Raw genomic sequence first — 14591 nt, 5'->3', positions numbered from 1 at the left:
GATTTATGGTTCTCTCTCATTAATGTTTCTCTCTATATATTTCTCTCTCTTTCTCTTCCCCCTTCCTCTCTCTCTCTCTCTCAAATCAATAAAAACATACTTTAAAAAAAATACCTAGGAATAAATTTAACCAAGGAGGTAAAAGATCTATATTCAGAAAATTATAAGACCTTGAAGAAAGAAATTTTAAAAGATACAAATAAATGGAAGCATATATCATGTTCATAGATAGGAAGAATTAATATCATTAAAATGTACAAATATTCAAAACAATCTATAGATTCAACACAATCCCTATCAAAACACCAAAAATGGCATCTTTCACAAAACTAGAACAAATAATCCAAAAGTTTATAAGGAATCACAAGAGACTCTGAATAGCCACAACAAAGTTTATAAAGAACTGGAAAAGGTTTCTTGTTCTTAAAAAGATGCCTACAGGGAAGAAGCAGTTCATTTTCTGCTCTGGATGGTAAGGCTGTGATTTCTGGGGCCGACTTACCACCATGAAGGGGCCAGCCTATGTGATAAGGATGTCAGAATGGAAAGATGGAAAGAGCCGGGCCCTTGAGGACACTGCTAAGCTGCTGAATTACCCAGGCTTTATATCCAGTAGAGTATCCTATATAATAAAAGGCTAATATGCAAATTGTCCCCTCAATTTTCTCAACACGTGCCCCCGCCCCAAACAATTCAGTCAAAAAATGGGCAGCCCTAGCAGGTTTGGCTCAGTGGATAGAGTGCTGGCCTGCGGACTGAAAGGTCCCAGGTTCAATTCCGTCAAAGGCACATGCTCAGGTTGCGGGCTCGATCCCCAGTAGGGGGCGTGCAGGAGGCAGCCAATCGGTGATTCTTTCTCATCATTGATGTTTCTCTCTCTCCCTCTCCCTTCCTCTCTGAAATCAATAAAAATGTATTTAAAAAAGAAGCAACCAATGAATGCATAAAGAAGTGGAAGAACAAACTCATGTTTCTCTCTCCCTTCCTTTATCTCTATAAAATCAATTTAAAAATTTTTAATTAAAAAAAATGGGCAGAGGACCTAAACAGATACTTCTCCAAAGTGGATATACAGATGGCCTATAGACATATGCAAAGATGCTAAATATCACTAATCATCTGAAAAATGCATATTAAAACCACAATAACATACCACCTCACACCTGTCAGATGTCTATCACCAATAAACCAACAAACAAATGTTGGCGTGCAGTGTTAGTGGGAATGCAGATTGGTTCAGCCACTATGGAAAACAATATGGAGGTTCCTCAAACAATTAAAAACAGAACTGCCTTATGACCCAGCAATTCCACTTCTCAGTCTATATCCGAAAAAATCCAAAACACTCATTTGGAAAGATACATGTCCATTACAGCATTATTTACAATAGCCAAGATGTGGAAGCAATCTAAGTGACCATTAAAAGACAAGTGGATAAAAGAGCTGTGGTACATATATACAGTGGAATATTACTTGGCCATAAAAAATGAAATCTTACCATTTGTGGCAGCATTGATGGACCTAGACCGTATTATACTAAGTGAAATAAGTTAGAAAGAGAGAGACAAATACCGTATGATTTCACTTACATGCAAAATCTAAAGATCAAAATAAATGAACAAACAAAACAGAAACAGACTCATAAAGAGAACAAACTGATGGTTGCCAAAGGGAAGATTCCTGGTCCGGGCACAGACCCAAGTTGCAGGTTTGATCCCCTGGTCAGGCACATACAGAAGGCAGCCAGTCAATGTTTGTTCTCTCTCTCTCTCTCTCTCTCTCTCTCTCTCTCTCTCTCTCTCTCTCAAAAAAGAAAAATACAAATTGGTAGTAACAAAATAGTCATGGGGATGTAAAGTACAGCATAGAGAATATAGTCAATAATATTGTAATGACTATGTATGGTGCCAGGCGGGTACTTTAAAGATTGAGACTATCACCGAAACCGGTTTGGCTCAGTGGATAGAGTGTCGGCCTGCGGACTGAAGGGTCCCAGGTTCGATTCCGGTCAAGGGCATGTACCTGGGTTGCGGGCACATCTCCAGTAGCGGGTGTGCAGGAGGCAGCTGATCGATGTTTCTCTCTCATCAATGTTTCTGACTCTCTATCTCTCTCCCTTCCTCTCTGTGAAAAACCAATAAAATATATTTAAAAAAAAAAAAGATTGAGACTATCGTCAAAATTCCCTGCCCCCCTCCCAAAGAAGGTGCCTGTCCCAGAAAGTTACCCAGGCAGTTCTGCATGCCTTCAAAGAATGTATAATTGTGCTATTTAAATTGTCCCAGAGGAGGAAAACAAGAAGAGGTTCTTCCTGATGCCTTTCCCAAAGCCAGAATTACCATAATGCCAACCCTTGGCAAAGAATGCAATAAAAAACACTACACAAATCTCTCTTATAAATGTAGATGGAGAAAAATATTAACATTCAAGCAAATTAATTCAGCAAAATATTAAAAGAATAATGCACTCATATCTAGTAGGGTATCCTATATAATAAAAGGCTAATATGCAAACTGTCCTTTCAACCAACAGTTCGACTGGGAGTTTGACCAGGGAGCCAGGCCCACCAGCCAACTGCCTGCCTCACACTGATCACCTCCCCCACAACCTCAATCGGGGTGGGCCAGCCAGATCCCACCCATGCACAAATTCGTGCACTGAGCCTCTAGTCATCTAAGAATGCAGAGAGTTCACATAGAGAATTTATCCTACCAATAGGTCAAAAGAGAAGAGAACATGTGGTCATCCTGAAAGATGCTTAAGAGGCATTTTATAAAATTAGCATCCATTCCTTATTTTTACAGAAAGTTCACTAAAAGGTGGAAGCATTATATAGCCAAGGGGCTTCAGTGGTAGAGGGACCTGAATTCAAAGACTGGTGTCTACTTACCAGCTGATTGACTTTGGACAATTCACTTCGCTTCTCAGACCTCAATTTCATTTGAAAGATGATTATCGCATTTAAATGAATTAATGTAGAAAATCATATTGCACAGTGCCAAACATAAAGCAGCATTCAATCAGTGGAAGTTCTGTATTTTTGTTAACAAATAAAAATAAAGAGTATTTCCTTAACATAATTTCTAAATCCATCTCTATCAAAAAAACAAGACTGTTAATATGAAATACCAGAAAAAGCTTGTGTTGCATATAATATTATACAAAAAGGATTTTCTAGTAGATAGTTCTATATATGGGTATAGAGATAAAGACAGGAAAAAAAAGGCAGGAAAAAATGTGGAAGGATATATTCCAAGATATTAATAGTTGCTTATCTCTGGGTAATAAAATTATGGGTGCTTTTTTCCATACTGAATTTTTAAAATGTAAATTCAATAGCAAATGTTAAATCACAACAGAGACCATAAGAAACCAGAACTGTTGCTCCAGAAAACCAGACAAATTGGCCAATCTTTTCCCAAAAGGCAAAGGAAATGGATTAAGAGCTAAAAATGATAACAGAAGTGACAAGATTTGAGGATCAGAAAATGGATGTACAACCCAAGGCTTAGAAAGATTCTTAAGAGAGATACTGGAGCTACCAGAAGTCCTAATCAAAGCAATAAGTGAAAATATTTTTTCCAGGAATAAAAAAGGTGTGCAAATCAAAAGCTTTATTCTGTTCCAGCCAAACGCAATGAAAAGAGAGGGCTACTGGTTACATTTTATTTTTGTCAGTAGGTTAAAGAATTATACACACGTGTGTGTGTGTGTGTGTGTGTGTGTGTGTGTGGTCACACTCTTCTACACTATTTGCTGATGTTTATCAGTGATTTCCAAGTGGTTTCAAACACTTACAAAGGAATGAAAATTCCTGGCCTCAGACTTTCTGCAATATAACTACCAGAAGACAGGAAAGTCGAGTCACAAACCAATCATATCTTCTCAGATATGGAAAGGCAGAAACTAAACCACTCACTTATCCTTTTTTTTTTTAGTTTTTATTTATTGATTTCAGAGAGAAAGGGAGAGGGAGAAAGTGATAGAAACATCAACATGAGAATCATTGATCGGGTGCCTCCTGCACGCCCCCTACTGGGGATCCATGTGCCCTGACCCCAATCAAACCGTGACCTCTTGGTTCATAGGTGGATGCTCAACCACTGAGCCTCACCGGCTGGGCCACTTATCCTTCTTGCAAAGGGTACTTGAAGGCGAACCCCAGCTGAATGAGAGACCAATCAAAAGCAATTTCAAGAATGAAGCCGGTGTGGTATAAAAGGGTTCCAGGTCCTCATTTCCTCATCTCAGTTCCATCGCCCCCGCAGCCTGACCCTAGTGCTTCCCAGCTCTGCTCCAGGACAGGACAGAGGTTGACCAAGGCACCACAATTCTCGCAGAGGCTGAGGGATGGAGGGTCCCTCTAAGACATGATTCTGCTTCCTACTGACTTTTTTAAAGGGAAGACAAAAGACTGAGGGACTTTCCACCTGTTTCCCTGGGGAAGCAAAGGCAAGGCAACTCACGGTTGGGTGTAGGGCAGTCAGCAGCGCCCACTGGCTCCCACGGACTCTTACACACTCACATCCTCGTGGGCTCAGGGCAAGGAGTCACCTGCACCCTCACTCCCTCCGCGGGGCGTCCGGGAAGGGGCTGGCCTGGGTGGGGATGACCGCGGTCGGGGACCGGGAGGTGGGGGGGGGGGGGCGCCCGTGGCGGCGGCGCGGGCATCGATGGCGGTCTCTCTGAGCGGCTGCGGGTGTGGGGGGGGGGGTCCCGCGGGGCGGGCGAAGGCGGCCCGGGGAGGGCGCGGGTGCGGACGGGGGCGCGGGGTGCCTTACCCCCGGGCCCGGTGGAGACCGTGACCTGCGCGTAGGTGGCTCCCGCGGCGGCCGCCGGGCCCGAGACGCCGTTGAGCGCCGCCACGCGCACGGTGTAGCGCGCGCCGGGCCGCAGGTGGAGCAGCGTGGCCGCGCGCTCGCGGAGCCCGGCCTGGCGCGGCACGAAGGCCACGCGCGGCTCGCACGGCTCGCAGGCGCCCGGGCCCTCGCGGCCGCAGCGCAGGCACAGCAGCGAGTACGTGACGTCCGAGCGGCCGCCCGAGTCGGCCGGCGGCAGCCAGCGCAGCCTCAGCGCCAGCGGCGAGCCGCTCAGGCTGTACTGCAGGTCCCGCGGCGCCGACGGCGGCCCTGGCGGCGAGGGGGCGCGGTCAGCGCGAGGCTGGGGAGGGGGCGCGGGCGGGGAGGGGGCGCGGTCAGCGCGGGGCTGGGGAGGGGGCGCGGTCAGCGCGGGGCTGGGGAGGGGGCGCGGGCGGGGAGGGGGCGCGGTCAGCGCGGGGCTGGGGAGGGGGCGCGGTCAGCGCGAGGCTGGGGAGGGGGCGCGGGCGGGGAGGGGGCGCGGTCAGCGCGGGGCTGGGGAGGGGGCGCGGGCGGGGAGGGGGCGCGGTCAGCGCGGGGCTGGGGAGGGGGCGCGGTCAGCGCGAGGCTGGGGAGGGGGCGCGGTCAGCGCGGGGCTGGGGAGGGGGCGCGGGGCAGCGGGGGTGCGGGACGGGGCTCGTGGGGGCCCAGCGGGGGGGTGGGACGGGGCACGGGGGGCCCAGCGGGGGCGGGTAGGATGAGACAGTGGGGCGAGGTCCGTGATGGGGTGGGAGGACGTGAGTGAGGGGACGAGGATGGGGGTTTGGGGGCCGAGAAGGAAGTGAGTGGGCCTCCTGGCTGCAGAGGGAGGGGAGGGAGGAGCGGATGGGGGCGGTCCACTCAGACCTCTGCCTAGAAGCCCAACCTCATCCCTCTGTCGGGATTCTCCCCGTTTTTCTGGTTTTTCCAACCCAGAGCCCGGGCCCCCATTCCCACCCAGGCTCCCCCCTCCCCCCGGTCGTTCCCCCTAGCTTGCCTTTACCCTCCCCAGTGCGGAGCCCCCAGCCCTCCCTCACCAACACTTTGATCCGACTTTATAGATGCCCTCCCCACCACCCCCACACCCCCGCACCCCCACACCCCCCCCCCACCCTCCGCGCGCAGTGCGTTCCGAGGGGACTCACGGGTGCAGGAGGCCCAGAGCGGGTCGGTGGGCGAGCGCGCATAGCTGTCCTGGCACACGCAGAACGTGGAGGCGGTTTCCAGGGCCCGGCTGTGCTCTGGGCACGGCGAGCAGAGGGGCCGCCGGGAGGAGACCTTGTAGAAGCCTGGGGGACAGGCTGCAAGCAGGGGCCATGTGAGGATGGGGGTCCTCCACAGCTTCTTTCTCCCCCACTTTCCTGCCTGCCCTCAGTAGGGTGGGGCTGATCTCCTCTAACTGCGGTGGGGACAGTGGGAGGAAGGGCCTCAGCTACTCCAGGTCTGCCCTGTGGGTGGTAGACCCAGCAACCCCGACCTACCTAACTCTTAGAGCTTACCGCGTGCTGCAACACTGTTCTTCTGCTGGTAATCCTTTCATCCTCACAACTATCTGTGAGGTATGTGCTGGGTCCCCATTTTAAGAATGAGGACACTAAGGCTCAGAGAGGTTAAGTAACTTGCCCAATGTCCCACAGCTAGTACGTGGTGGGATTCCAGCCAGAGTCCCAATGCCCATTGGCAGACAGCGAGGCAAACTTTCCAGTCCTGATGGGAGGACAGAAGATAGGTACTTCCACAGTTACCAAGGGACAGACACCCACACACTCCCAGCTACAGAGACAAACACTGACGCACACACGTTGTCAAAGCTCATCCTCCCACCACTGTTGGGGGTTAATGCGTCATAAGTCCTCAACTCACACACTTGGTTCCAGTTTGAAAGCGGGGCCAGCCAGCTGGAGGGCAGGGGAGTAGAGAGAGAAGATGGACAGTGCTACCGGTTCTAGTCTTGACGTCTTCTCAGTTACTTTGCTTCTCTCGCCTCACCCAGAACACAGGTTGTTAAGAGCACAGGCTTTTAAAACGGAGCAACCTGGATTTGCTGTGTGGTCTTGGGCAACTCTGTTGACCTCTCTGAGCCTTGTGTAGAATACCTCCACAAGGTTTTTGGAGGATTAGCCGAAATAAAACATGTCAACTGCTTAGCCAAGTAGAGACAACATTTACACAATAATGGTAGTAATTACTGTTCTTCCATCACCAGCCTGAAATGGAAACTGCTACACACCCACTGCTGTATCTCCCCAGCTGGGCCAGGGAAGGAGGCAGTGGCTCCAGGCCCCTCCTCTCAGAGCCTGGGGGTTCTCCCTTGCTCCTGAGCTCCATCAGGATTTCCCTGTCCCTCCCCCGAAACTTAGCTGGTTATGGAAGGCTGGCTGCTCCCCAGCACCAAGAGGACGTAGTATACAGGAAGGGATGAAGACTGGCCCCTGGGAAGGACGGTCAGCCTGCTTGGGAGAAGAGGGGAAGAGCTGAGGGTGTCCATCATCTGGAAGGCTTAGGCTTGGCAGGGTCCATCTTCAGTAGCCCAGGAGCCTTTGGACCGCTCTGCCTCAGAACCACGCATGGAACCCACTAACTTTGTGGTCTGTAGTGTAGTGAGCAGCAGTGACCCCAGCTGGGACTCAGAAGCTCTGGGTTCCCACTGTCAGCTCTGCCACTTCCTTTGCCTCTCTGGTCTCAAGAAACCCTCCGTCAAATGAAAGTAACAACCATGGCCTGCTCACCTCTGCTGTAAAATAAGAGAGGCGATCTGCTTGCAGGGCCTCACAGCTGTCAGGAGAGAATGCTAGGCGCTCCCTTGCTCTGTGTGCATGTGAGCTCCATGTCTCGGAGATGGGTGGGCCCATCAGAGACAGCATTGGTGATCTCTGCTTTGAGAGGCTTTGTTTAGAAGAGGTTTGTGTTGAGGGACAGACTTCAGAAGGGACTCCTGACTGCGGGCCCCTCCCTCTCTTCCTCAAGGTCACAGTGGGAATTTCAGAGGTCATCTAGCTCAGCTGGCCCAGTCCAGCAGCTTTCCTAGCAGTAGCCGTAGCCTTTGCTCATATACTTTGTAATGGGGAGCCCACCCTGTTCTGAGGCTGCAAGCAACCCTGGCAGTTAGAAAGCCCTGCCTTATACTGAGCCCCAGTCAGTCTCCCTGTCTGTGATCCCCCTAGTGCCACCGCGTCACAGGGTCTCCGTGTGCCCTGTGGGGCCTTGAAGGACATCTGCTAGGGTTCCTCTGCCCCAAGGGAGTCCTACAGAGATTTGGAGGCACAGGTCAGACACCCTGATTTTCTCCCCACGTCTTTCAGTAGTTTCTCTAGTGGCTAGGAGAGGGGGAACACGAGTCCAGATCACCAAAGAGAGAAACAAAGGCACATGGAAGGCCTTCACTTTCTAAATACAATTCTGACCATTTCACTTCCCCTCCAACAGCTCCGCACTGCCCTCACACCACCCATGCCACCATCAGCTCTTCCCTTCACAACTCTGGGTCTTGTCCTATAATGTCTCACACCCTTTCCTGGCAAACTCCCATGCCTCTCCAATCCCGTTTAAAATAATACCTCCCTGTGGGGCTTTCCTTGGCATCCTCCCCAGCTCCCTGCTCCCCAAGGCAGAGCTGATGCCATTACAAGTGACCTTTGGTCTCAGCCTAAGGAGAGGGAACTCAGCACAGCTCTGGGGTGGGATTGGGTTTCTGAGTGTGTTGGGTGTATGTGTGATCTAAACCTCCCCCTCCAGCCCCGATCCATTCATTCCATTTTTTTTAAGCATCTACTATGAGCCAGGTGCTGTTCTAGGCTCTGGAGATGCAACAGGGAAACCAGGATGCTACTTTCCACTGGTACAGATGCCCTCCTCCCACCTTATAGAAAGAAGAGAGGCCATCAGTTGGTAATTCCCTCAGTATCTGGCCATCAAATCTACCTCTGTCCACACCCTCTCTTTCCTTCCTTCCAAGCTTAGTGGCTCCTTCACTCTGGACCCCACCCCTTCCTCTCCTCCCAGACTATATCCCATCAGTTACCAAACCTCCAAACTCTTACACTCTCCTTCTCTACTGGCTCTTCCCAGGGACAGAACACAGGGGTGGAGCAAAAAGAGTGATCCATTTAGAATACAGGCAGTAAGGCACGGTCTATATAGTGTTTAAAAACAATAAAACTAATGAAACATGATCTGCTTTTATTAGCAACATGTATCAGCTATTCTAACCCACATCAGTAATAAAATACGTTTTCTCCCTGAGGCAGACCGCTCCTACCACCCCCTCCTTGGTACCCCACTGGTTCCTTCCTTTATCATATAAGCAAAGCCCTCCTCTACAATAAAAACCCACTGTCACCCACAGTGTCCTCAAGATACCACGCCCCCTCCTCCCCTTTCAAACCCAGCCTCCCTCCTCTGCTTCCTTCATCCTTCAACCTCCTGCAGCTGGTCGCCCTCTCCATCACTCAGCTGAGACTGCTCTCACCAAGCAGACATTGTCCAGTCCTCACCTTCCCTGACTGCTCCCCAGCCCTGTAGGCCATTCCCTCCCAGACACCTCCATCTCCCTTGGCTACCAGGAATTCACACTCTCCAACCTCTGACTACTGCCTTCCTTGTGGGCTCCATTTCTTCTACTTCCTCTTAAATATTGCTGTTCTGTGAGACTTTATCATCGGCCTTTTGCTTCTTACCCCACACATTCTCCTTGATCTGTCCCAACCACACCCACAAGTTCAAGTAGCATCTACCTCCCTGTTGCTGAACTCCAGACCCACTTTCTAGCTACCCCCACCATAGATGCACCATAGACACATGGATTCAACATGTCCACCCACGTCCTGCATTCTCTGCCCCAGTGAATGACCCTCTGCCCATTCATTTCTCCAGAAGCATCTGAGTCAAAAAGGACTCCTTTCTCCTCCTGTGTCACATGGCCACCAAGGGTTGTGGATGCTGTTTCACTGTCACAACCATCCTCATCTCTCAGTGACCTCTGCTACTGCCTTAGTTCAGATCTTGTGCTCCTCCTGGACTATGGTATCATTTTCCTTCCTTGTCTTCTGACCGCTAATTCTTCATTCTCTAATCCTTTCGTTTTAATTGCCACTTGAGTGATCTTTTGAAAATACAAATCTGAACATGTCAGATTCCTGCTTCAAATATTCCCCAATGGTCTAACGCAGTGGTCGGCAAACTGCGGCTCGGCAAGCCGCGGCTCGCGAGCCACATGCGGCTCTTTGGCCCCTTGAGTGTGGCTCTTCCACAAAATACCGACTTCTGCGCATGGGCCACAAAGTTTCAATCGCACTGACGCACGCACCCAGACGTGGTATTTTGTGGAAGAGCCACGCTCAAGGGTCCAAAGAGCTGCATGTGGCTCGCGAGCCGCAGTTTGCCGACCACTGGCCTAGCCCCATTCTCTCCTGCCTCCATGCTTCTACACTCAGTCTCTTAACTCCGAATGCTCTTGGCTGCCTCTGACTTGCATATTGTCAGTGACAGGCAGCCCATTCTCTATCATGGAACCAGTGCCCCTAGCCAATAGCTATTAGGGTCGCGCTGCTGTGGAGTTCTTCCTCATGCACAGGGAGGCACCGCGGTGTAAAAGACACAGCCTGAGAGTTAGGCAAACCTGGGTTCAAATCCTAGTTCCCCATCTCCTGACTTTACAAGTGTGTTAGTCTCTCTGAGCCTCTGTTTCCTCATTTGCAAAACAGAGATAACGATGACTTACTTTATTGCCATGAGTACGTGGGGAGGCCTTGCGAGGCATTGATCATAGTGTCTGAAATACGGGCCCCTAATGTCCCTTTATTTGGAGTCCAATTCACCTCCTAGTAACTTCACTCATTGGTCCTAGCTGGACCCATCGGAAGCTCCACGAAAGCTCAGGACTTCCGGGCTCCCCGGCCCAGGGCTCCTCCACCCCACTCCTGCTTCTTTCGTCAGGGGCACCCTCGCTCCCAATTGCCACCCGCGCGCTGCCCCCCCCCCCCCCACGCCACACCCCCTGGTGCGCCGGATACCTTCACAGACGTCGCCGCGCTCCTGGAATCCGGCGCTGCAGCTGCAGCGGCCCACGGGCACCAGCCACTCGCCATCGGCGCCGCAGTGCATGCGCGGGGGGCTGCCGGGCTCCCCTTCCGAGTGCGCCACGCACGTCCCGGTGACCTCCACCAGCGTGGAGAAGGCGCTCTCGGCCGCGGTGGCCGGGAACGCCGCCAGGCCCCGCACCGTGGCGCGGCACTGCTTGTAGTAGACGCGCACGGAGACCAGCGCCACGCATGCGCCCACGTCCTGGAAGGCCAGGTGGAAACCCCGCCGGCTGAGCGGCCCCAGCTCGCGCACCTCGGTGTTGAGCTTCATCTTGCGCTCGCCGAGGTCGCCCTGGGTGAAGCTCTCGTCCGCGGCGATCGTGTCGATCTTGCGGGGCCGGCTGCTGCCTGGCCGGGGACGCCCGCGGCCCAGGTCGGCCTCGGTTTCCAGGTAGTAGACGTTGAACGTCTCCTTGCAGGTGCCCGCGGCGCCGGGGATGCTGCTGCAGTCGCGCAGCGTGAACTGCAGCTCCACGAAGATGCGCTGCCCGCGGCCGCGGCCGATCCAGCCCGTCTGCAGCCAGTTGTCCTGGTTGGGCTCCAGCACGTTGCACACCTGGTACGTGCGGATGGGACGGTCGTGCTCGTCCACACCGCTGATCTCCTCCCACTGAGGAGGAGGAAGAACAAAGATGTGGGCAGCTCAGAGCCAGGGCGCCCCCTCGTAGGCAGAGGCCCGGCGGCGGCGGAGCCTGAAACCCCCCTGCCCCGCCTACCCCCGCTGGCCCCCACCACTCCCGGTACACACCCCCTGAAGTTACAAGATGCAAAGCCAGGTGAAACGGTGGAGACAACTGAGTCCAATTCTGAGTTTTATAGATGGGGCGGCTGGAGCTGCCGGTGACAGGGACTTGCGTGGCTGTACACATGGAGGTAGGAGCAGAGGGAGAAAGGGTGCCTGGAGTCTCCTGGCTCTCCACCCAAGGCCCTTTCCATGACACCAACCTGCTGTCACATGGCCACATCTCCCCGCTCCGACCCTCTTTCCAAGGCTTTTTTAGAATTCCAAGTCTTGTTTATTCTATCAATCCATCCATCAACAACACTGCTGGTAGTATCTACCGTGTGTCAGGCACCGTCTAGCACTGGCTCCGTCCAGGGGCCACATTTCTGTTCCTAGACAGACAGTTCTCGCCTCACTTATGTGTTTTTTTGTGTGTGTGTTTTTTGCTTTGTGGGTTTTTTTGTTTTTTTTACTGTCTGACTGAAGACTCAACGTTTCCTGATAGGCCATTCTGGCTTGAAGCCAGGGCTGCTGCAGACCACATGTTCCAAGGAGCATTTTGATGTGATGCAACCATGGGGAGCTAAAGGGACTGAGTCCTGGACCACAGGATCCCCGTCACAGGGTGGTGGGAAGGTTTACACTTACCCCATTGCTCGGCAGTGCAGTCCAGCCCAGTTCAACCTGGGAGGCTTTGGAATCCAGGAGGATGACTAGGGAGAGGGGAGAACAGAGATGTCAGAAAGCCAGAAGGTCAGGAGAGTGGACCTTTGGTGAGGTCACTGAAAATTTGCTAACTGAAGGATGGAGAATGTGACAAAGAACACAGACAAGTTTTTTTCCACTTCATACATCCCCAGGAGGCTCAAGTCCAGAGAGGGGTAGCTATATGATTAGGGAAGGAGCCTGTATTCATTTCCTGTGGCTGCTGTAACAAGCTACCACAGTTTGGCAGCTTAGAACAGCAGACGTTTATTCTCTTACAGCTCTGGAGGTCAGGAGTTGGAAATCAGTTTCACGGATCTACAGTCAGGGTGTCAGCAGGATGGGTTCCTTCTGGAGGTTCAGAGGGGAGAACCCATTTCCTTGACTTCTTCAGCTTCTAGAGGCCACCTCGACTCCTTGGCTTGTGGCCCCCTCCTCCATTTTCAAAGTGCATCACTCCAGTCTCTGCTTCTGTCGTCATATTGCCTTCTCCTCTGGCTCTGACTCCTCCTGCATCCCATTTATAAGGATCATTGCAATTACATTGGGCCCATCCAAATAACCCAGGATAATCTCTCCATCTCAACTTCCTTAATCACATCTGAAAAGCCGTTTACCATTTAGGATAGCCTTCAAAGGTGTGGGGATCAGGATGTAGGCCTGTTGGGAGGAGTCATTATTCAGCCTGCCACAGAGCCTATGACCAGTTCTCTAAGGTTGCCTATAAAATTGGGGGGGGGGTGTTGTCAGTGACACCCCCCAGCCTTCCCAGGTTTTCTGAATTTTAACTAAGCAGCAAGAAGAGGGGGAGAGGAGTGTATCAGAAGACACCTGTGTACAGCCCAGGGTTCATGTAGACTCAGGGACTCTTCTGAGGTGTGGAATCACCAGGGAGGAAAACGTGAGCCTTTTTACTTTGACTTTTAGGGCCACTGGGGGTAACAAATGAAAATCTCTCATTTCCCCAGCCATCCCCTTTCCCAGGAGCTGTCACCTCCACTGCCTTTGAAAGAATGGCAGTGGTCCTTTTATATATAAAACCATGAGCCCCTCCTGCACCAGAGAGGCTTGGAGTCATTTCCCCGCCCCCAGCAGGCACTGGCCCAGAAGTCTGAATCCTGCTCTCAGTATGGGTCCCAGAAAAGCCCAGGTCTGGACAGCATAGCAGCAGCTCAGAGACAGGAGCCCAGACCACAGACAAATCTTGTAAGATTACTCGTCTGGAGCTTACGCAAGGGATGGGGCTCTAAAGCGGGAGCCTCTACAAGGTTTGGCCCCGAAGGCATCAGCGGCAGTGGGCAGCATCGCCGACAGCGGATTTCAATATAACTGACAGCACATAGGAAATTTCATATTGGGAAGCCTCAGAAATCCAGCGCCCCAACCAACCTCGCCGTCAAAGCCTCAGATCCCAACTCCTCAGGATCATGCACCTGGATATGACGCCTCTGGATTCAACTGAGCATACAGCTCCCCCAGTTCAGAATCAGAGTCAAGGCTCGGGCTCTGGTACCGTGGGCAGCCCCAAACCCCCGCAACAAGGACCGCTCGGCGTAGTCTACGCTCCAGATTCAGCACTGCGGACAGCTCCACGATCCAGCTCCCACCCCCTAACACACACACACACACACACACACACACACACACACACACCACCACCACCACCACCACCACCACCACCACCACCACCACCACCAGCGTTCCACCTCCAGTTGGCTGCACAGTGGTCCCCTAGCCCCCGCTGTTCGGGCTGCATCCCGTCCCCCCATACTCCTATATCACCTCGGCATCCCCCTCCTCTTCTGCTCTCTTCTCCCCGCCCCCACACCTCCCACCTCCAATTGCTCAGCCGGGCTGTCTCACGGCCCCTGGACCACCGCCTCTGGCTCCCACGGTTCCTGGTGTCTTTCTTCCCCAGCCTCCCAGGTCTGCAGACCCCGAGCCCCTCGATGCCCCTCTCTTCTCTATTGCTTAGCCACCTTTTTCTCTGTCTCTCCAGTTCTTTGCTTCCCGCGCCCGCTTGCTTCAAACCCCAATACAGACTCCAGCCTCTCCATAGGACTCCCTCGCCAGCACTACTGCTTTTCAGCCCCTTATCTTTTGGCACCCCGGGCTCCAGGAACAGCCACCAGTCTCCTCACCTTCCTCGGCGGTCCCGGGCCTCCCTGGTCCCAAAAGCAACGCGAGAGAAAGTGGCATCAGGCAAATGAACTGGCGCAGCGGATGTGGGCCGGCGCCGGTCTCCAT

The 14591-nt window shown here is 52.5% G+C and overlaps 1 protein-coding gene across 1 annotated transcript in view; it reads right to left on the bottom strand.

The window, feature by feature from the left end:
* EPHA10 (EPH receptor A10) overlaps window positions 1-14591 on the bottom strand; it is a gene marked incomplete at its 5' end in the record, with an annotated part of 34962 nt that extends 20371 nt beyond the window's left edge. The window contains 5 exons of the mRNA XM_081088400.1: window positions 4782-5129; window positions 5981-6136; window positions 10847-11525; window positions 12288-12352; window positions 14486-14591. Coding sequence (XP_080944526.1) covers window positions 4782-5129; window positions 5981-6136; window positions 10847-11525; window positions 12288-12352; window positions 14486-14591 — 1354 coding nt within the window. The remainder of the gene's footprint in view (window positions 1-4781; window positions 5130-5980; window positions 6137-10846; window positions 11526-12287; window positions 12353-14485) is intronic.

Source organism: Myotis nattereri (assembly GCF_964212035.1).
Source record: "Myotis nattereri genome assembly, chromosome: 3".
Classification (NCBI taxonomy): domain Eukaryota; kingdom Metazoa; phylum Chordata; class Mammalia; order Chiroptera; family Vespertilionidae; genus Myotis; species Myotis nattereri.
This window is presented reverse-complemented; position numbering and strand designations above follow the sequence as displayed.